The sequence below is a fragment of the Scyliorhinus canicula genome, chromosome 4 (genome assembly GCF_902713615.1).
Source record: "Scyliorhinus canicula chromosome 4, sScyCan1.1, whole genome shotgun sequence".
Lineage (NCBI taxonomy): Eukaryota > Metazoa > Chordata > Chondrichthyes > Carcharhiniformes > Scyliorhinidae > Scyliorhinus > Scyliorhinus canicula.
This window is the reverse complement of record NC_052149.1, coordinates 383,199-406,487: the sequence shown is the minus strand read 5'-3', so window position 1 is coordinate 406,487 and position 23,289 is coordinate 383,199. Positions and strand designations below refer to the sequence as shown.

The window sequence follows — 23,289 nt, the reverse complement described above, 5'->3', positions numbered from 1 at the left end:
CACACCCATAGCCACACCCATAGCCACGCCCATAGCCACTCCCAGACACACCCATAGCCACGTCCATAGCCACGCCCAGCCACACCCATAGCCACGTCCATAGCCACGCCCAGCCACACCCATAGCCACATCCATAGCCACGCCCATAGCCACGTCCATAGCCACGCCCAGCCACACCCATAGCCACGTCCAGCCACACCCATTGCCACGCCCATAGCCACACCCATAGCCACGCCCATAGCCACACCCATAGCCACACCCATAGCCACACCCATAGCCACGTCCAGCCACACCCATAGCCACATCCAGCCACACCCATAGCCACACCCATAGCCACACCCATAGCCACACCCAGCCACACCCATAGCCACGTCCAGACACACCCATAGCCCCGTCCAGACACACCCATAGCCACGTCCAGCCACGTCCATAGCCACGCCCATAGCCACACCCATAGCCACGCCCATAGCCACACCCATAGCCACACCCATAGCCACGTCCAGACACACCCATAGCCACGTCCAGACACACCCATAGCCACGTCCATAGCCACGCCCATAGCCACGTCCAGACACACCCATAGCCACACCCATAGCCACACCCATAGCCACACCCATAGCCACGTCCAGACACACCCATAGCCACACCCAGCCACGCCCATAGCCACGCCCGGCCACACCCATAGCCACACCCAGACACACCCATAGCCCCGTCCATAGCCACACCCAGACATACCCATAGCCACGCCCGGCCACACCCATAGCCACGCCCATAGCCACACCCAGCCACGTCCATAGCCCCGTCCATAGCCACGCCCAGCCACGCCCATAGCCATGCCCATAGCCACGCCCAGACACACCCATAGCCACGCCCATAGCCACGCCCATAGCCACGCCCAGACACAGCCACGCCCAGACACGTCCATAGCCACGCCCATAGCCACACCCAGACACGCCCATAGCCACGCCCGGCCACACCCATAGCCACGCCCAGCCACGCCCGGCCACACCCATAGCCACGTCCATAGCCACGCCCATAGCCACACCCAGACACACCCATAGCCACGCCCGGCCACACCCATAGCCATGTCCATAGCCACACCCATAGCCACATCCATAGCCACACCCATAGCCACACCCATAGCCACGCCCGGCCACACCCAGACACACCCATAGCCACGCCCGGCCACACCCAGACACACCCATAGCCACGCCCGGCCACACCCATAGCCATGTCCATAGCCACACCCATAGCCACACCCATAGCCACACCCATAGCCACACCCAGCCACGCCCATAGCCACACCCATAGCCACACCCAGCCACGCCCATAGCCAAGGAAAGAATAAAATAAAAAATCCCTGTTTCTGCACCGTGCCTATTATATTGTACACTTGGGTATTTAGTTGATATTTTAACAAGTTTATATTGTTTTAAAACTAGGTCCATGCTTCCAAATCGAACCAAATGAATATATTCAGTGGATTCAAGCAGATGCTTAAAGAAGGAGGAGTGGTGTCTTTGTGGCGAGGAAATGGGATGAATGTGGTGAAAATAGCACCAGAAACAGCCATTAAATTCATGGCCTATGAGCAGGTACGTGTTTGGAAGAACTCGTACTAACTTTGCAAAAAAGCAGATTTTGCTGAGGGAGGAAATGTTGCTCTGTGAATAATAACCGAGTAATTTGTGTTTGTGGAGATTGTCATCGTTGCAACGACACAGCCTCTGGAAAGCAAGAGAGAGGGGTTCAGAAATATTGGCACGTGTGAGCGGCCATTAACAACAGGATCAGTGTTGGGATTGATGCCTGTTCCAGGAATAGGATCAGCACTCCACTCTGGGAGCCGGATCGGTGTTCACTCCGGGAGCCGGATCGGTGTCCACTCCGGGAGCCGGATCGGTGTCCACTCCGGGAGCCGGATCGGTGTCCACTCCGGGAGCCGGATCGGTGTCCACTCCGGGAGCCGGATCGGTGTCCACTCCGGGAGCCGGATCGGTGTCCACTCCGGGAGCCGGATCGGTGTCCACTCCGGGAGCCGGATCGGTGTCCACTCCGGGAGCTGGATCGGTGTCCACTCCGGGAGCAGGATCGGTGTCCACTCCGGGAGCCGGATCGGTGTCCACTCCGGGAGCCGGATCGGTGTCCACTCCGGGAGCCGGATCGGTGTCCACTCCGGGAGCCGGATCGGTGTCCCCTCGGGAGCCGGATCGGTGTCCACTCCGGGAGCCGGATCGGTGTCCACTCCGGGAGCCGGATCGGTGTCCACTCCGGGAGCTGGATCGGTGTCGACTCCGGGAGACGGATCAGTGTCGACTCCGGGAGCTGGATCGGTGTCGACTCCGGGAGGTGGAACGGTATCGGTTCTGGGAGTCGGGTCTGTGTTGGTTCCGGGAGGGTCTGTGTTGGTTCCTGGAGGGTCTGTGTTGGTTCCGGGAGGGTCTGTGTTGGTTCCGGGAGTCGGGTTTGTGTTGGTTCTGGGAGCCGGTTCTGGGAGTTGGGTCTGTGTTGGTTCTGGGAGGGTCTGTGTTGGTTCTGGGAGTTGGGTCTGTGTTGGTTCTGGGAGGGTCTGTGTTGGTTCTGGGAGTTGGGTCTGTGTTGGTTGTGGGAGTTGGGTCTGTGTTGGTTCCGGAAGTCGGGTCTGTGTTGGTTCCGGGCGGGTCTGTGTTGGTTGTGGGAGTTGGGTCTGTGTTGGTTGTGGGAGTTGGGTCTGTGTTGGTTGTGGGAACCAGATTTGTTCCGCAGGATGAGGTAATAGAAAATGGTTTCCTTGCTTCTGATTTTCTAGCACTTGACCTTTCTTCCATTTTCTGCAGTATAAGAAATTGTTTGCGAGGGACAAGCAAAACATCACAACTGCTGAGCGATTCCTCTCAGGATCACTGGCTGGGGCCACAGCTCAAACCATTATTTATCCAATGGAGGTAGGTTTGGATTTAGTGAAACACCCAAAATCTGGCACTGATATTCAGGAGCTAATTCTAGAGCAATTCGCAAATATTTACTGCAGAGAATCAGTCAAGTCAGTTTAACAGGCCTTTGGCAGTCCCGAAAGACGTGCTGTTCGGTAAATTGGACATTCTGAATTCTCCCTCAGTGTACCCGAACAGGCACCAGAATGTGGCGACTAGGGGATTTGTACCTTCACCAGTGCCTCAGTATTCATTGTATAGTGTGGAGACCAGAACTTTACAGTGGTCCAAGAGTAAATATAAGTTCTATCCAAGTTAAATGTAACTTTTCTGCTTATCAATTCTATCACTCTTAAATCAGTGCTTGCATTTGCTTGTTTTAGCCTATTGACCTGTATTAACATAGAACATAGAACATAGAACAGTACAGCACAGAACAGGCCCTTCGGCCCTCAATGTTGTGCCGAGCCATGATCACCCTACTCAAACCCACGTATCCACCCTATACCCGTAACCCAACAACCCCCCCTTAACCTTACTTTTATTAGGACACTACGGGCAATTTAGCATGGCCAATCCACCTAACCCGCACATCTTTGGACTGTGGGAGGAAACCGGAGCACCCGGAGGAAACCCACGCACACAGGGGGAGGACGTGCAGACTCCACACAGACAGTGACCCAGCCGGGAATCGAACCTGGGACCCTGGAGCTGTGAAGCATTGATGCTAACCACCATGCTACCCTGCTGCCCCTAGTATTGATTCCTACTTTAAATAATTTGTGTATTAACAGCCTCAGATCCCTCTATTCCTTCAGCACATCGTGGCACTAATTTTCTGAGGAATACATGGCCCCTTTAGTCACCCTACTTCCTCAAGTGTATCATTGCTTGTTTCAATATTAAAGTTGATTTGCTCACCCATTCTGGAAGTTTATTAGTGCCGTCCAGGATTTTGTTGTAGCTCTCCTCCAAATTAACTATCACCCCTAATTCGGATTCCGAGTTCAAATCCTTTATGTAAATCGTGAATGACAATGATCCCATTCTTTTAGAACATGGTTTTTCAAACTCTGGGTCGCAACTCCCGGGTGGGTGTTGGGAGGGTCGCGGCGTTCCCGAACGCGGGAAGAAGTGCCCAACAGCCGCAACCAACTTTTAAGAATGCCGGCCAGGAGCCGTCCCCAATTGGCTGCGGCGTTCAAAGGGAAACTAAATTTAATATCTCCAAATTTACAGCTGACACCAAGTTGGGTGGGAGGGTGAGCTGTGAGGAGGATGCAGAGATCCTTCAGTGTGATTTGCACAAGTTGAGTGAGTGGGGAAATGAATGGCAGATGCAGTATAATGCGGATAAATGAGGTTATCCACTTTGGTAGCAAAAAAGGCAGACTATTATCTGAATGGCTGTAAATTAGGAGAGAGGAATGTGCAACAAAACCTGTGTGTCCCCATACACCAGTCACTGAAGGTGAGTGCGCAGGTACAGCAGGCGGTAAAGAAGGTAAATGGTACGTTGGCCTTCATTGCGAGAGGATTCGAGTACAGGAGCAGGGATGTATTGCTGCAATTATACAGGTGAGGCTACACCTGGAATATTGTGTGGAGTTTTGGTCTCCTTTTCTGAGGAATGATGTTCCAGGCAGGACTGACGTACGAGGAGAGATTGAATCGGTTAGGATTGTATTCGCTGGAGTTCAGAAGACTGAGGGGCGATTTCATAGAAACCTATAAACTTCTAACAGGACTGGACAGGGTAGATACAGAAAGTATGTTCCGACGATGGGGTGTGTCCAGAACCAGGGATCACAGTCTGAGGATACGGGGTAGACCATTTGGGACAGGAGATGTGGAGAAAGTTCTTCACCCAGAGAGCAGGAAGTAGTTGAGGCATTGTATGTTTTTAAGAAGCAGTTAGATATCGCACTGAGGGTGAAGGGGATCGAAGGATATGGGGGAAAGCGGGATGAGGCTGTTGAGTTGGATGATCAGCCATGATCATAATGAATGGCAGAGCAGGCTTGAAGGGCCGAATGGCCTCCTCCTATTTTCTATGTTTCCATGACTCTTTTATGCCAACTCTCTGATTCCTGTTAGCTAACCATGAGCTCTTATTTTGTGTAGTAACCTTTAAAAAGTATCTGGATGAGTACTTGACACATCATAGCATTCAAGGCAATGGCCAAGTGCTGGCAAATAAAAATTAGGTAGACAGGTCAGGTGTTTTTCATGCGGCGGTGCAGACTTGATGGGCCGAAGGGCCCCTTCTGCACAGTGTGATCTGTGATGTGGGACCTTGTCAAATGTCTTTTGGAAATCTAAGTACAGCACATCCACAGGTTCCTCTTTATCCACGTTGCTTCTTCAAAGAACTCTAACAAATTTTCTTTTCGCAAAACCATGCTTTGCCACTCTATCCACATAACTGAATTTCCACATTCCTTCAACCATTCTCCTCAATAGTTTCTGCACCCTCTCTAAAGCCTGCACATCCTTCCGAAAGTGCAGTATCCAGAATTAGACACATCATCATTTCCTTGCATTTGTATCCCGTGCCGGTATTTTTAAAGCCAAGATGGCTTATTAACCCCTTCCTAAACCTACCCTGCTACCTACAATGTCTTGTGCACATATACAGCAGACTCCCTGGACTGGATTCTCTAAAATGGAGCTATGTCCCCACAGCCGCGTAAAAACGCTGGCGTTTCACTCCGAAAATTCCTGAAGACAGTTTGAGCCGATTCAGTGCCCTGCAGGGGGCTAGCAGAGACCCAGGGTGATTCTCACAGCTTTAGCTGTGGATATGGGCCCCCGCACCTCCGGTTTCGAGTCCGCACACGGCGGAGGCCTCCAGCGACCGCGCCGAGCTCCGTGGCGGAGTTGGCCCGCGGAGCCAGCTGCAAGAAGTAGGCCCCCCGATCGGCCCAGATCTGTCCCCCATCCGTCCATAAGCCCCCCCCCCCCCCGGTGTTTGATCCCCCCGCCCCCCACCAGTGTGGCCGTGGCCTGTGTCCGCAGCCGCCACGCGAGCATCCCGAACGGCAATAGGTGGTTAGAGCCATGCCTTTGGGAACTCGGCGGTTGGGAGCGGAGAATCGCTGGGCAGGCCTCTGGCAATGGGCCCCCAGCCGCACGGCGTACTCCGCCAAAACGCCGATTCTCGGGTCCCGGAGAATCGCCGGACTGGCGCCGGGCGATTTATTTTTATTTTTTCTTGCTCTTGCTAAAATATATTCCTTCACTTTTCTCTGCATTTGATTGCCATGTGTCTGCCAATTCCACCAATTTGCCTGATGTTTTCTTGATGTTTACACCACCCTCTTCACTGTCCAGGTTTTCTATCATCTACAATTTTTAAAATTGTGCCCTATGCACCCACGGCAAGGTCATTAATAGAGTTCAATAATAGCTAGTTCCAACCCCTGAGAAGCTCCATGTAAACCTCCTTCCAACTAGAAAAACAACCATTGGCACGACTCTGTTCCTGATCACTCAGCCAGTTTTGTATCCATGTTGCTACATTGGGTCTCTGGTTTACTAATCCAGTGACAATGCCACAATGCCACCACCTCCCCGGACCCTCTCTGTTACCTCACCAACAAATGCAAAAGCAAAATTGTGTTTAACTAACTTGATGAAAAAATTTGTGCTGGTTTTCCTGGATTAATCTATCCTTATACAAGTGATCTGCTCATTTTGTTCTGGATTATTGTCCCACCACGAAAGTGAAACTGGCGGGCCAGTACTTACTGGATTTATCTTGCATCCGTTTTGAACAAGTGTGTAACTTATGCAATTCTCCAGTCCTCTGGCACTAGCCCGAGTGAGGAAGTATCGAAGATTATGACCGGTACTTTCGCAATTTCCTCAATTCCTCCCCTCGGTATGCAGGGCTGTGTCACATCTGGTCCTGATTGAATAATCAACGTGAATTACAGACAGCCTTTATAATACCTCATCTTGTACAACCTTTAGTCCATCCAGCGTCTTGACGACCTCCTCTTTCACAACAACTTGGGCAGCATCTTTTCCTTCATAAAGTCAGATGCAAAGTACTCATTTAATACCTGAGCTGTGCCTCCACCCATACATCCGCTTAGTTTGGCTTTAATTGGCCCTACTCTACCCCTAAACACCTTTTTGCTATTTATATGTTCATTTGCATTCCCCTTTCTGCTAACTGCAAATCTCTTCCTGTCATCTGAATGTTCTATATTCAGCCTGGTTCTCTATTATAATTATTTGACCCTTTTTTTATCCTTCATCTTACTCTAACACTTTTTTCAGCAACTCACCAAGTCTCCTTTAACAGCACCTTCTAAACCCACAATCTCTACTAACACCACCACCTGTAAGTTCCCCTCCAAACCACACATCATTCTAACTTCTTCCTTCTTCCTTCACTGTCACTGGGTCAGAATCCCGGAACTCCCTCCCTAACAGCATTGTGGATGTATCTACCCAAAAGGACTGCATCAGAAGGCAACTCACCAGCATCACCAACATAGGAACAAGGAGCAGGAGTCGACCATTCACCCCCCAGCCCTCGAGCCTGCTCTGCCATTCAATAAGATCACAGCTAACCTGCACTCCACATTCCTGCTGACTCCCCAATAACCTTTCACCCCCTCCCCTTGTGAATAAAAATCTATCGAGCTCTGCATTATAAATATTCAAAAATGTTGCTTCCACTGGCTTTTGAGGAAGAGAGTTCCAGAAAACCCTCAGAGAGGAAAGAAAATCTCATCTGCCTTGAATGGGAAACCCCTTATTAATAAACAGTGCCCTCCCCCCCCCTAGTTTTGGATTCTCCCACAAGAGAAACATTCATAAAAATGGTGCCCTCACCCCCTTAAAGAATAAGAAAATCACCATCCAGGGAGCTCTGGTCCTGTTTTTCCTGACTTTCCCCTTTGTGGAAATGTACCTTGACTGTACCTGAATTAGCTTCTCTTTAAAGAGAACCCGTTGTTCAATTCCAGTTTTGCCTGCCAATCTTTCATTCCAGTTTACCCTGGTCAGGTCCATTCTCACCCCACTGAAGTTGGCCCTTCTCAAATTAATTATTTTATTATTCAGGTTGCTTGTTGTCCTTTTCCAAATCTAACCTGAACTTCATGATCACTATCCCGAACTGTTCTCCTATTGACTTGATCCACCTCAGAACCAAATACTGCAGTACCTCCTTCCTCTTTGGGTCGGAAACTTATTGATGTAGAAAATTCTCCTGAACATGCTTCAGAAAATCTTTACCTCTGTGCCCTTTATAATCTGGGTCTCCATTAGGATAATGAAGGTCCAACATTACAACTGCCCTATAGTTGTTGTCCCTTTCTGTAATTTCCCTGCAAATTGCTCCTCTACACCTTTTCCAATAGTTGATGGCCTAGTAGAATACACCCAGTACTGTAATGGTACCTGCATTGTTTATTAACTCAAACAGAATAGATTTAATCCTTATTCAGCACCTGTTTGGCTACACAGAGGGAGAATTCAGAATGTCCAATTCACCCAACAGCACGTCTTTCAGGACTTGTGGGAGGAAACTGGAGCACCCGAAGGAAACCCACGCAGACACGGGGAGAACGTGCAGACTCCGCAAAAACAGTGTCCCAGCAGGAATCAAACCTGGGTCCCTGGCGCTGTGAAGCAATAGTGCTCAACACTGTGCTACCATGCCGCCTATACCCAGGCTTGAGGTGGCAAGTACCATTCACACCACACAAGTGCCAGGCAGTGACCATCTCCACTTAGATCTAACCATTGCCCCTTGACATTCATTGGCATTACCATTGCTGAATCCCCTACTATCAATTTACTGGGGTTACCATTGACTAGAAACTGAACTGGAATAGCCATCTAAATCCTGTGGGTATGAGATCAGGACAAACGCTGGGAATCCTGTGCTGAGTAACTCATCTCCTAACTCCCCAAAGCCTGTCCACTATCAACAAGACACAAGTCATGTGACACAAGGAGTGTGTGGGAATACTCTCCATTAAGGGTCGGTTTAGCACAGTGGACTAAATAGCTGGCTTGTAAAGCAGACCAAGGCCAGCAGCGCGGGTTCAATTCCCGTACCAGCCTCCCCGAACATGTGCCGGAATTTGGCGACTAGGGGCTTTTCACAGTAACTTCATTTGAAGCCTACTTGTGACAATAAGCGATTTTCATTTCATTTCATTTGCCTCTGCGTGCAGCTCCAACAACACTCCAGATGCCTGACACCATCCAGGATAAAGCAATCCACACAGATTCCACATCATCTGCATTCATATCTTTCCTCAATATTGTACCAATATCTTCTTTAATCAGCAATGCAACTTCACCACCTTTTCCTTTCTGTCTGTCCTTCCTAAAAACTGAACAGCCCTCAATGTTTAGTTCCCATCCTTGGTCACCTTGCAGCCATGTCTCCGTAATCCCAACTATATCATATCCCTTTACATCTATCTGATCTTGATAAACAGCATGGTTTTGTGAAGGGGAGGCCGTGTCTCACTAACTTGATTGGGTCGTTTGAGGAGGTGACTAGGATGATTGAGGAACGTAGGGCATTGGATGTTGTCTACATGGTAAAGCCTTTGACAAGGTCCCTCATGGCAAACTGTTACAAAAGGAGATGAGCTGGCAAGATGGATACTGGCTCGATCATAGAAGACAGGGTAGCGGAGGAAGGGTGCTTAGTCCAGACAAATGTGAGGTAATGCATTTTGGAAGGTCTATTACAGGTGGGAAATATACCGTAAATGGCAGAACCCTTAAGTGTATTGACAGACAGAGGGATCTGGGTGTACAGATCCACAGACACTGAAAGTGCCAACACAGGTGGAGAAGGTAGTCAAGCAGGCATACGGCATGCTTGCCTTCATTGGCCGAGGCATTGACTTTAAAAATTGGCAAGTCATGTTGCAGCTGTATAGAACCTTAGTTAAGCCACACTTGGAATACAGCGCTCAATTCTGGTCGCCACACTACCAGAAGGATGTGGAAGCTTTAGAGTTATTCAACTCACGAGGCCCCTGGTCGAAACTCATTGGGCTGGATTCTCCGCCACGCCCCGCCACATTTCTGTTTCATCCCGCCAGCAGGATGCTCCGTACATCGGCTGGTCAATGGGGTTTCCCATTGTGGGGCAGCCCCACCCCGTCAGGAAACCTCCGGGCTGCTGGCAAAACGGAGCATCCGGCCGGCACAGAATCTAGCCCATTGTGCTTTGGAGCAGTTATCAATGGGGCCATTAGCACCACATTGGAGAGTAGGAGTCATAGATAGCTGCCTTTGTCCATATCTGGCTGGGTCAGACATTTCGTCTGCTAATCTATTGTGTTGGCTGGAATGTTTCTACAATGCAAGAAGTGTTACATTCCATGGGTTTGAGGTCTTAGCCACTCCTGCAGCAATGAGAAAACCAGAATAAAGCTCCTGACACCATGTGAACACTCACAGAGAATCTAATCTCCAGCTTTGTGAAGAACATGATCGCCAATCAAACCTTGGCCTCTGTGTTTAGCTGTGAAGCCTTGCTGTGGGGAAGTTATTCAGGAATTCACCATTTAATGGTGGAGAAATTGAGCTCTGCTTCAGTCTAAATGCTAACTATTCTTCTTCTGTTTTGCTGATTTGTGCAAGGTGATGAAGACCAGAATGGCTTTGCGAAAGACAGGACAATACTCGGGGGTAGGAGACTGCGTCAAGAAAATTATCAAGCACGAAGGATTGATTGCATTTTACAAAGGTTACATTCCAAACATTCTGGGTATTATACCATATGCTGGCATTGACCTTGCTATCTATGAGGTAGGTTCTAAAAGAAAATCTTGGATGTTTCCTTATATTTGTTGTTTAAGGGGAGGTTGGCCTGTGATCAGTCTTGTCTGTCCCTCACTGTTCCATGCAGCCGATTGGATTGGATTGGTTTATTGTCACGTGTACCGAGGTACAGTGAAAAGTATTGTTTTGCGTACAGTCCAGACAGATCATTCCATACATGAAAATGCACAAGTGTAGTACTACTCAGTAGAGAAGATGTGTGGAGAGATCAGATCAGTCCATAAGAGGGTCATTCAGGAGTCTGGTAACAGCGGGGAAGAAGCTGTTTATGAATCTGTTTGTGTGTGATCTCCTGCCCGATGGTAGAATGTTTACTAACCGAGCTGGCCAGGTCCTAAAGGACTTACCTGCCATACTGGGCCTGCAGTAGGTGGGAAGTGAGTCAACAAGAAGGAAAAATGTACTTGACCTTGTCCTCACCAGTCTACCTGTTGCAGACTACCAGTACTAGTGACCGCCGCACAGTCCTTGTGGAGACAAATCCTCATCTTCACACTGAGGATACCCTCCATCGTGTTGTGTGGCATCACCAGCAAACTAAATAGGATAGATGCGGAACAAATCTAGCCACTCAAAATTGGGCATCCGTGAAATGCTGTGGGCATAATTATATTCAACCACAGTCTGTAACCTCAAGGCCTGGCAAATCTCTCACTTCAGCACGACCCGAGTCTGGTTCAATGAACCATGGCAGGCCAGGAGCAGCATCAGACATACCGAAAAATGAAGGGCGCGATCGAACCAAATTCGTTCTCATTGTGGCAGCGAATGGGAAATGCCGGGCCGGCCTGGCGAGGCCATCGCCGATATCTGACGTTAATTAGATCACTGAACAAGGCCCCACGGGCTTTTTGTTACAAATGACTGTCCCTCCAGCTGATTTGCTGGGACTGCACCCGGGGAGCAGCACGTCGTCCAGTCCTGAGAGCAAACCCCAGACAGAACCCAGCCATGCCACCAAGGAGACCAGCGCTGCTATTCGGGAATGCCGACCTGGCCAGGCCCATGGGGTGGAGTCGAGACTGGAGTCGGTGCCCGCTCCCTGTTCGCCCGAGGGGGTCGGAGGGTAGGCCACTGGGCAGCTAGTGCGACCTGGGAGGCAGTGGCAAGGACCGCCACCCAGTGCTGCATGAAGCTCAACGACCTTGACTGGGCTGCATTGGGTGAGTTGGCACCATCCCCCTGGCACCGATCCTGCCTGTCAGCCCCGGGGACGCCCCAACGACCCCACGCCTGCAACTGCCCACCCCAACACAACACCGCCAGGTACCCCAGCACATCCTGGCCTCCACTACCACCCCCCACCATGCCCAGTAGTGCCCACGCCTGTCTCCTGTCAAACCCGCCCCCACCCAGGATGTGGCTTACGGTGCCCGCTCTCTGTCCCTGCAGGAGAAGTTGGCCCACAGCTGACGGGAGGTAGTAAGAGTGATTGGCCTACGCTGCGGAGGTGAGGATCCACCAATCCCCACCCAGATGACCAGTCACACATGAGTTGTTGATGCCAGAACAATGATCCTTCTCTGTCACTGACCACATGTCCATTCTCCTGCAGGATCACAACCCAGCAGTGGGGGCCTATCCGGGGTGCCTCCTCTTCCCCCCACTCCCCAGCTTCCCAAAAAAACACCTCGGAGGAGAGCTCCGGGGATGCCACCGTCAAGGCGTCACAGCTGTCACCCCACCCTCCACCAGCGCAGAGACAGAGTCAGGCCAAAAGCTTCTGGGGCACAATCTGGTGAGCACCACACAGTTGCAGATACACATCAGGTGGAGGCAGGAACCCCCAGGCGAGGCAGCAGTCGGAGGGCTGCTGAGTCCCAGTCAGATGCTGAGCCTCTGGACCAGGGTTACCCAAAGCTGATGGAGACGATAAGGTGCGGCGGTAGAATAGGAGCCGCTCTCCGGCAGGTCCATAGCCGATTGGAGAAGTCCAAAGGTGAAGGGCGCAGGAGATGGTGCCGGCAATGCGTGGCACTGAGGCCAACACTCCTGGGGTGGTGATCGCAGTGGACAGCCTGGAGCACAATGTCAGCATCACGCCAGCACTCCACCAATTTTCATATCATCCGCAAACTTACTGATCAACCCTCCTATTAGATCTAAACCATTTATATAAACCACAAACAGCAAGGGCCCCAACACTGATCCCTGCGACACCACTGGGCACATACTTCCAGTCAGAAAAACAACCCATGACAATCACAAAGAACAAAGAAAAGTACAGCACAGGAACCGGCCCTCCGAGCCCCTCGGGCCCTCCGAGCCCCTCCGACGCTGGACAGCAAGAAGTCTGACAACTCTGATTAAAGACAAATGGGTTTATTTGAAATCACAAGCTTTCGGAGCGCTGCCCCTTCATCAGGTGAGGTGGAGGCAAGTTCACAATCACAGCGTATATAGGAGAGACACAATTGTAAGATAATTGCAGATTGGAACCCCAGGCCAGGACAGTTAGTTGGATTCTGGAAACCCAGGCAGTATGGTGGAGGGTGAATGTAATGCTGTACTCATGTGTGCGGAACTTGGCTATCAGTTTCTGCTCGGCGATTCTGCATTGCCACGGATCCTGAAGGCTGCCTTGGCGAACGTTTACCCGGAGATCAGAGGCTGAATGCCCTTGACTGCTGAAGTATTCCCCGACTGGAAGGGAACATTCCTGCCTGGCGATTGTCGCGCGATGTCCGTTCATCCGTTGTTGCAGCGTCTGCATGGTCTCGCCAATGTACCACACTTCGGGACATCCTTTCCTGCAGAGTATGAGGTAGACAACGTTGTCCGACTCACATGACTATCTACCTTGTATATGGTGGGTGGTGTTCTCACGTGTGAGGTGGTGTCCATGTCGATGATCCGGCACGTCTTGCAGAGGTTGCACTGACAGGGTTGTGTGGTCGCTGTTCCCCTGAAGTCTGGGTAGAGATATCCAGGACCATGGCAACAGGAAGGCAACACATCATCTGAGAGCCCTGTCTGTGCCCCTGTCTATCAAGTCTCCGACTATTATAACTCGCTTGGACTTAGCCTGACCCTGCTCTACAGCAGAACCAGTTGAGGTGCCACAGGCCTCACTGCTGCTGGTATTTTCCCTTGAGAGGCTATCCCCCCCCCCCCCCCCCCCCCCCTCCAGTATCCAAAACGGTATACCTGTTTGAGAGGGGAATAGCCATAGGGGGCTCCTGCCTTACCTGCCTGCCTCTCCTGGCGATCACCCATCTACCTGTCTGAACCTGCAGTGTGATCACCTTCCTGAAGCTAGTGTCTATCACACTCTCTGCCCCCTTTATGCTCCGCATTGAATCCAGCCGCTGCTCCAATCGAACTGTGGTCCATGAGGACATGCAGCTGGTCACACTCCCGGTGCAGACATGATGGGCCGAATGGTCTCCTTCTGCATTGTAAATTCTATGATTTCAAACTATGGCTATCCCAGTTAATATTGGGAAAGTTGAAATCCCCCCACTATAGCCACCCTATTATTTTTACACTTCTCTGAAATTTGACGTCATATCTGCTCTTCTATTTCTCTCGGACTGTTAGGGGGCCTATAGAACACTCCCAGCAATGTGATTGCTCCTTTTTGGCTTCTACCCATATGACCTCAGTTGAAGAGTGTTCTAAGATGTCATCCCTCCTTGCTGCTGTAATTGATTCCCTGATCAAAATTGTGGGCTGTTGATTGAGATTCTAGAAATGTAGAAACATAGAAAATAGGTGCAGTAAGAGGCCATTCGGCCCTTTGAGCCTGCACCACCATTCAATATGATCATGGCTGATCATGCAAATTCAGTCTCCCACTCCCACTTTCTCGCCATGCCCCTTAATCCCTTTTGCCACAAGAGCCACGTCCAGCTCCCTCTTGAATATATTCAGCGAACTGGCCCAACAGCTTTCTGTGGTGGAGAATTCCACAAGTTCACAACTCTCTGAGAGAAGAAGTTCTTCCTCATCTCAGTCCTGAATTGCTGACCCCTGATTCTTGGGCTGTGACCCCTAGTTCTGGACGTCCCCAACATCAGGAACAGTCTTCCCACATCCAGCCTGTCCAATCCCATCAGGAGTTTATATGTTTCTCTGAGATCCCCTCTCATTCTTCTAAACTCCAGTCAGTACAAGCCCAGTCGATCCAGTCTTTCTCCATATGTCAGCCCTGCCATCCCAGGAATTAGTCTGATGAACCTTCGCTGGACACCCTCAATAGCAAGAATGTCCTTCTTCAAACTAGGAGACAAAACTGCCACAATACTCAAGGTGTGACCTCACCAAGGCCATGTATAACTGCAGTAAAATATCTCTACTCCTATAGTCGAAACCTCTCGCTGTGAAGGCCAGCATGCCATTAGCTTTCCTCACCGCCTGCTGTACCTGCATGCCAACCTTCAGCGACTGTTCCATGCCACACAAGTCCCCGCTCGAGCCCTGGAAAGATCCTGAATTGTAGAAGTTCAGGGCTGCAGTGACCTTGATGGCCACCAGGGGCAGGTATCCTCCTCTCCACGTGGTGCCATATCCACAAGGTGCCGCGCTGTCCACTTGTTGAGGCCGGGTCCTCTGGGTATGTGGTGGGGCCTCGAGCCTCTGTCGATGCTGCTGCCGCCGTCCTCTCCAGCGTCTGACCGCCTGGCCAGCCAGCTGCACTGCGCCGCGAAGGCAGCTTCCACGGGGTCCACAATATCATCCACAATGTGATATCTGTAAGAAATTGGAGAGGATGAGGGACACAATCAGCTATGGCTTCCACCCCGGTTCCACAGGTCCCCAGACCTCTCCCACCGTTATTCCCTGCCATCCCTTATGATGCCATCCAATCCGGCCTGCACGTACATCCCGGCTGCAGCAGGATCCCTCCGGGCCCCTGACCCTAGACATCCGCTGGGAACGTGACCTGGACCGGCCGGGTTCCCTCCCTGGTCCACACACCCACCCTCTGGTCCCGGGGATGTCCCCAGTGCTGAGGCCCAGCCCCTGCGTTTTGGGATGTTGGCCGCTGCCTCTGGTTTGGGCAGAGTGTCCAGGCCTCTCAGTCTGATTGGGCAGCTAGGCTTTAACTACCGCCTGCTTCATGGCAAGTCTACCCACGGGGATCCACTGGGGACTGAGGTGCTCACGTTGCTAAAATTGCCAATTCCCCATCAGCGGCCACCACGGTCAGTGGGAGTTAAAGTGCCCATCACTGCCTCACCATGGATGGGACTCTGTCACGGGAGTGTCCGGTGGGATGGACGGAGCTGGAGCTGCCCTCATAGGGAAGACACAACCCGGGGGGTGACATGCTGGGCCCATGGGTGCAGCCCCCTGCTCGGGTAAGTACTCCCCCCTTCCCAACAGACCCCCCCGGACCGTTCCTGGACAGCCCCCCCCCCGGAGCAGCAGCCTCGAGGCCCAGCCTGACTCTGCCCCTCACCTCCTCCGCCAGCTTCACATTTTTAAAAAGGGGCACTAAATAGTGTCCATGTGATCGCTCGCTGGGAGGCAGTTAGATCATGGGAGGCTGTTCGATAAGGGGGTCCTTCCCGCGATTATTGGTTTCTCACCACATTGTAGCGGGATCCTGATCTCGCCAACGGGAGGGGGCCGGTTAGATGGGAACCGATCGGCACAGCCTCTCCCGCTATCTAACCGGCCGGTCCACTCTCGCCTGGCGTGACATGGCCGGTAGTTTGCGCCCGAGGTGCCAACATAGTGAAGCTACAACGCAGGGGACTACTTAGCGGCTAAACAATGGAAGTGGTAAGCAATAGACAAACCTGAACAATCCTACAGCCAGCAGATCAGCTCTAAGCTCTGCTGTCCTGTCACAACCTGTCGTGGATGCCACAGAGGCAGAAAACAAATATTTTGCCTCTGTCCTCACAGTACGAGCTCCGTACCAAAAATAGACGGTAACCTCAGGGCTAAAATGGGCGAGGAAATTAAGGAGCTTGAAGTTTGGTGGCAGGGGAAATGAGATTTGGATTGTCCCCTTTCCTATCTGGAAATCCAGCTGCTCCTTTCTCTCCCGATTTTCTGACCAGATCTGTCTTGAGATTTTGTGTCATGGGCTGGCGTTCCGGAGGTAAGGAAATCACACCCTTTATATGGCACTAGCTGCCATCAAGCTGGTGAGTTAAAGGAGCAGAGGCCAGGGAGGAGGTGGGTTTATATGTTGTGTGGATGGGAATGGAGGCTGACCTGGCAGTCAATGGGGTCGGGTGGTCAAGGGTGTGTGCTGAGTGGGGGTTTGGGGGTTAGGCAGTCAGTGGTTGGGGGGGGGGGGGGGGGGGTGTCTGTTGGTCGGAGGGGTCCTGTTCGGAGTAATCATGGAAATCCTGTGGTGGAAGTACTTACCCAGGATTAGAAGTGGTTTCTATTCTTCTAGTTTTTTCTGGGTAATTATTCTGTGAAGACGGTCAGAACCAACCAAAGTTTGCTCATTTATACAGTGTATTGTACTTCTGGGGGATTCCGATTGCAGAACAATTGCCCAACACAAGTTTGAACTTTCCGGGTAGTTACCATGCAATCCTTGGCTGGGGATTTCTGAAGGGAGACACTTGAGTGCACCTTTGGGTTACAACATCCCTGAGCTCGAATATCAGCAGAGGGATAGTATTGGAGAAACTTAAGGAACTAAAATTTGACAAATCCCCAGGATCTGATGGACTATAGTCTAGGGTTCTAAAAGAGATCTCTGTAGAGATCGTGGAGGCACTGGTTATGGGGGCAGCATGGTAGCACAGTGGTTAGCACTGTTGCTTCACAGCACCAGGGTCCCAGGTTCAATTCCCGGCTAAGTCACTGCCTGTGTGGAGTCTGCACGTTCTCCCCGTGTCTGCGTGGGTTTCCTCCGGGTGCTCCGGTTTCCTCCCACAAGTCCTGAAAGACGTGCTGTTAGGTGAATTGGACATTCTGAATTCTCCCTCAGTGTACCCAGGGGCTTTTCGCAGTAACTTCATTGCAGTGTTAATGTAAGCCTACTTGTGACAATAATAGAGATTATGATTATTGTATGATTTACCAAAATTCTTTAGATTTAGGAACAATCCCACTAGATTGGAAGTTGGCAAATGTTGCATCACTTTTCAACGAAGCCGAGAGAAGGAAACAGTGAGCTCCAGGTCAGTTAGCCCAGCATTATAGAGTCATAGAGTTTCACAGCACAGAAAGAGGCCCTTCAGCCCATCGAGTCTGCACTGACCATCAAGCACCATCCATTTTAATCCCATGCTGGACTCTATTATTAAGGAAGTGTTACGGACAGGAATGAGCAGCACTACCTTTTCCTCTCTCCCATCCATAAACGGAAAGGTGATTTGATTTGTTTCTTTATTAATAAACGGTGGCTTATTCCCCAGCACCTCGATTTATGTGAGATCTGATGACTCTTACTAACAACCCCACAGCAAACTCCAGGTCGATGTACTTAAAAGATTAGTTTATTTCACATATTCAAAAACCATGAAAAGGAGAGTTTGCTATGTCTCCCTCCTCTCACACAGGAAAGAGCGGGATAGAGAAAATAACTGCAGTTGCACAGAACTTTGGTAAGGCCGCACTTGGAATATTGCGCACAATTCTGGTCGCCACACTACCAGAAGGATGTGGAGGCTTTGGAGAGGGTGCAGAGGAGGTTTACCAGGATGTTGCCTGGTATGGAGGGTGTTAGCTATGTGGAGAGGCTGAATAGACTCAGTCTGTTTTCATTAGACGGAGGTTGAGGGATGATCTGATAGAGATCTACAAGATTATGAGGGGTATGGATAGAGTGGATGGGCAGGCACTCTTTCCCAGGGTGGAGGGGCCAGTCACCAGGGGGTAGAGGTTTAGAGGAGATGTGTGAAGCAGGTTTTTTACACAGAGGGTGGTGAGTGCCTGGAGCACGTTGCCAGGGGAGGTTGTGGAAGCCGATACATTAACGGCGTTCAAAAGGCATCTTGACAAACACATGGGTAGGATGGGTATAGAGGGATACGGCACAAGGAAGTGCTCAGGGTTTTGGCCAAGGGTGGTATCATGACCGGTACAGGCTTGGAGGGCTGAAGGGCCTGTGCTGTATTGTTCTTTGTCTCTGTTCGTTGTACTGGACTGAGTCCACAGAGAAAATAAATGTTAATTGGTGTGAGCTCTAGGATCAAAGTCCCAGGAGGGATTCCTTCACCGACGTCGGTGGGCTGAAAATTGGTGAATTAAAATCCTTTTTCCTGGTGGCGGTGACTCCACGAGGTGTTACAGACAAGCGGAGATGTCAGTTTGTAGACAATGGTACAGATGCAGGGTTGATGGGGCCAGGTGTCCAAACTGGCCTTAAAGCTTTTGTGTGGCCTGCTGGTCAGATGTTAAAGCAGTAGACTGGCTTGGCGCTCAGGAAGACAGGGCAGCACGGTGGCACAGTGGTTAGCACTGCTGCCTCATGCCACCGAGGTCCAGGGTTCGATCCCGGCCATGGGTCACTGTCCGTGTGGAGTTTGCACATTCTCCCCGTGTCTGTGTGGGTTTCACCCCCACAACCACATTGGGTGGATTGGCCACACTAAATTGCCCCTTAATTGGGAAAAAAAAATAATTGGGTACTCTAAATTTTAAAAGAAAAAAATAAATAAATATGATGGCAGCCGGTGACTACTGGTGTAGCCTCAGGGATCTGTGCTGGGACCACAACTTTTCACAATGTACATTAATGATCTGGAAGAAGGAACTGACGGCACGGTTGCGAAGTTTGTGGGTGATACAAAGATCTGTAGAGGGACAGGTAGTATTGAGGAAGGAAGGGGGCTGCAGAAGGATTTGGACAAGCTAGGAGAGTGGGCAATGAAGTGGCAGATTGAATACAATGTGGAAAAGTGTGAGGTTATTCACTTTGGAAGGAGAAATGGAGGCATAGACTATTTTCTAAATGGGGAAATGCTTGGGAAATCAGAAGCACAAAGGGACTTGGGAGTCCTTGTTCACGATTCTCTTTAGATTAATGTGCAGGTTCAGTCGGGTCAAGAGGGCTAGAATACAAGAGCAGGGTTGTAGTTCTGAGGCTGCATAACATAGAACATAGAACGATACAGCGCAGTACAGGCCCTTCGGCCCTCGATGTTGCACCGACATGGAAAAAAAACTAAAGGCCATCTAACCTACACTATGCCCTTATCATCCATATGCTTATCCAATAAATTTTTAAATGCCCTCAATGTTGGCGAGTTCACTACTGTTGCAGGTAGGGCATTCCACGGCCTCACCACTCTTTGCGTAAAAAACCCACCTCTGACCTCTGTCCTATATCTATTACCCCTCAATTTAAGGCTATGTCCCCTCGTGCTAGCCACCTCCATCCGCGGGAGAAGGCTCTCGCTGTCCACCCTATCTAACCCTCTGATCATTTTGTATGCCTCTATTAAGTCACCTCTTAACCTTCTTCTCTCTAACGAAAACAACCTCAAGTCCATCAGTCTTTCCTCATAAGATTTTCCCTCCATACCAGGCAACATCCTGGTAAATCTCCTCTGCACCCGTTCCAAAGCTTCCACGTCCTTCCTATAATGAGGCGACCAGAATTGTACGCAATGCTCTGGTCACACTCCTTCAACAAGAATCCATATCCAGTGTTTCAATTTCTCCTTCTGATGTTCCTTTCCTGGGATCGCCACGTACATACAAGTGTTTTCTTCCAAGCCCACCTTCAGGTCTTGGGCCGAAACGTGCCCTTGGGTTCTAGTTTCTCCTACGAAGGGCGGAACAGTGACTCGGTGGTTAGCACTGATGCTTTACAGCACCGAGGACCTGGATTCGATCCCGGCCCCGGGTCACTGTCCGTGTGGTGTTTGCACATTCAGACTCGATGGGCCGAATGGCACTGTCAGGATTCTATGGCAGATATTTTATGATTCTATGGTAAATGCAAACTGTAGGCCAGATATTTAATATATATATATTGATATTTGAAATCCCAATGACTACATTTGTATCTGCTCACTCTGCGTCAAGCTCCACTCTGCCTCTGTTACTAAGGGGATGGAATATAAAATAATGAAGTTTTACTCCAACTGTACATGCCATTGATGAGACCACACCTAGTGTACAGTGAACAGTTCTGGTCTCCTTACTTAAAGAGGATAGACTTCCATTTGAAGCAGTTCAGATAATGTTCACTATGTTGATTCCTGGGGTGAAGGGGTTGTCTTGGAGGAAAGAGTGAGCAGAGTGGGATCTACTCATTGGAGTTTAGAAGAGTGAGAGGTGATTGTATTAAACCTATCAGATTCTGGGCAGGGTAGATGCTGTTTCCCCTCCTTGTCTTAATTCTACTCCTGGTCCTAATTCTACGATTTGAAGACAACCAGACTGAATATAGAGAGGGAAGTGGGGAAGTGAAAAAGGAAAGAAGAGTGGGCGAGACTTGATGCTGACGAGGAAGTGGATCTCCACAAGGCGTCGACAGGCAGATAGTCAAATGGTGGGAAGAGTAAGGGTGGGGCCAATTCGGGATCAAATAGGGGATTTACACGTGGAGGCAGAGGGCGAGGCTGAGGTACTAAATCAATACTTTGCAGCTGTGTTTAATGAGGAAGAAGATGCTGCCAAAGTTATGGTGCAAGTTGAGAGTGGGAATACTCCGCTCGTTGAGATTCCATTTTCCTGCCGGCAGCGTACCCTCGCCAGCAGGTTTCCCGGCAGTGTGGGATGGTCACAATGGAAAATTCCATTGACAATCAGCAAGAAGATAGAATCCCACTGCCTACGGAACTGGAGAATTCCACCCGAGCTGTTAAAACGCTGCATGTGAGCAGCCAACTGGATCAGGCGAGGTGCATCCATAGATCCGGAGGGAAGTAAGAGTGAAAATGGGGAAGGCCCTAGTCATAATTTTCAAACCTCCTTTGATACAGGTGGGAACGGAGTAGAGAATTACACCCTTGTTTAAAACGGGTGCGAGAAAACGGCCAGAAACAGGCTCATCTCTTGAACCTGGATAATGGGAAAACTTTTCAAAACAATAATTTCGGACACGGAGAAGAGAGAAGCTCATGCGAGAGAAAATTGGATATGTTGCCAGGGGAGGTGAAGAGGGATGGGAGACTTGTGTGGAGGTGGAACAGCACCATGGGCTGAATGGCCTGTTTGTGTTTAGGGATTGCTTTCATGCTTGGAGCTTGTCATCTCTGCTCATTATTCTGAATTCTCTTGTTCCCTTTCAGACATTGAAGAAAGCCTGGTTAAATAAATATGCCCAGGATTCTGCTAATCCCGGAATATTGGTCCTGTTGGCCTGTGGCACCATATCTAGTACGTGTGGACAATTGGCCAGCTACCCACTAGCCCTGGTCAGGACACGGATGCAGGCACAGGGTAAGATGCAAATATTTCAGTCTGCCTTGTTCATGCCTTTGTAATTAAAGAGTTGACTGTCCTATGTACCTCACTCCAGCTACCAGTATCATTCACAAACTTACTGATCCAGCACTAATGTTTAAATCATTTATATAAACCACAAACAGCAAGGGCCCCAACACTGACCCCTGCGGGACCCCACTGGACACAGGCTTCCAGTCAGAAAAACACCCCTCGACCATCACCTTCTGCTTCCTGACACTCAGCCAATTCTAGATCAAATTTGCCAAATTTCCTTACGCTGTTACCTTTGGGCAGCACGGTAGCACAGTGGTTAGCACAGTTGCTTCACAACTCCAGGGTCCCAAGTTCGATTCCCGGCTTGGGTCACTGCCTGTGCGGAGTCTGCACATCCTCCCCGTGTCTGCGTGGGTTTCCTCCGGGTGCTCCGGTTTCCTCCCACAGCCCAAAGACGTGCAGGTTAGGTGGATTGGCCGTGATAAACTGCCCTTAGTGACCAAAAAGGTCAGGAGGGGTTATTGGGTTACAGGGATAGGGTGGAAGTGAGGGCTTGGGTGGGGTTCTCGTTCCAAGGGCCGGTGCAGATTCGATGGGCTGAATGGCCTCCTTCAGCACTGTAAATTCTATGATTATATGATCACTCTCCCATGTGTTTTTATTCAGTTTTCATATTTTATATTGAACAAATTACAAATTGTTAGGAGAGAAAAAGAACAAAAAAAAAAAAAAAAAAAAAAAAAACAACAAACAAACACGCAAAAATTAACATACATATTTACAGGTAAGCATCTTCGTAGTAGTAACTGCGCCCCGCCCCCCCCCCCCCCCCCCCCCAACATGTTTATTTAGTTTGGTTTTGGGCCTTAGCTAGCCATCGAACCCCCGTACCGAACCTGTAGCCCCTCCCGCTACCTTCCCCCGACTATTCTTCCTCTTGTACATTGGCCACAAATAGGTCCCGGAACAGTTGCATGAATGGCTCCCACGTTCTGTGGAAGCCGTCGTCCGACCCTCGGATGGCAAATTTGATTTTCTCCATTTGGAGAGATTCCGAGAGGTCGGACAGCCAATCCGCAGCTCTGGGCGGTGCTGCTGACCGCCAGCCAAACAGGATTCTACGGCGGGCGATCAGGGAGGCAAAGGCAAGGGCGTCCGCCCTCCTCCCCAGGAATAGATCTGGCTGTTCTGAAACCCCGAAGACCGCCACTATCGGGCATGGCTCCACCCT

The 23,289-nt window shown here is 50.3% G+C and overlaps 1 protein-coding gene across 1 annotated transcript in view; it reads left to right on the top strand.

The window, feature by feature from the left end:
• The first annotated feature begins 1,446 nt into the window (after window positions 1–1,446).
• The window catches only part of LOC119964297 (calcium-binding mitochondrial carrier protein SCaMC-1-A-like), a 33,208-nt gene continuing 11,365 nt past the window's right edge, over window positions 1,447–23,289 (top strand). Inside the window, exons 1-4 of the mRNA XM_038793573.1 lie at window positions 1,447–1,595; window positions 2,817–2,924; window positions 10,545–10,712; window positions 21,908–22,058. Of these exons, the coding sequence (XP_038649501.1) occupies window positions 1,467–1,595; window positions 2,817–2,924; window positions 10,545–10,712; window positions 21,908–22,058 (556 nt within the window). The 5' untranslated portion in view covers window positions 1,447–1,466. The remainder of the gene's footprint in view (window positions 1,596–2,816; window positions 2,925–10,544; window positions 10,713–21,907; window positions 22,059–23,289) is intronic.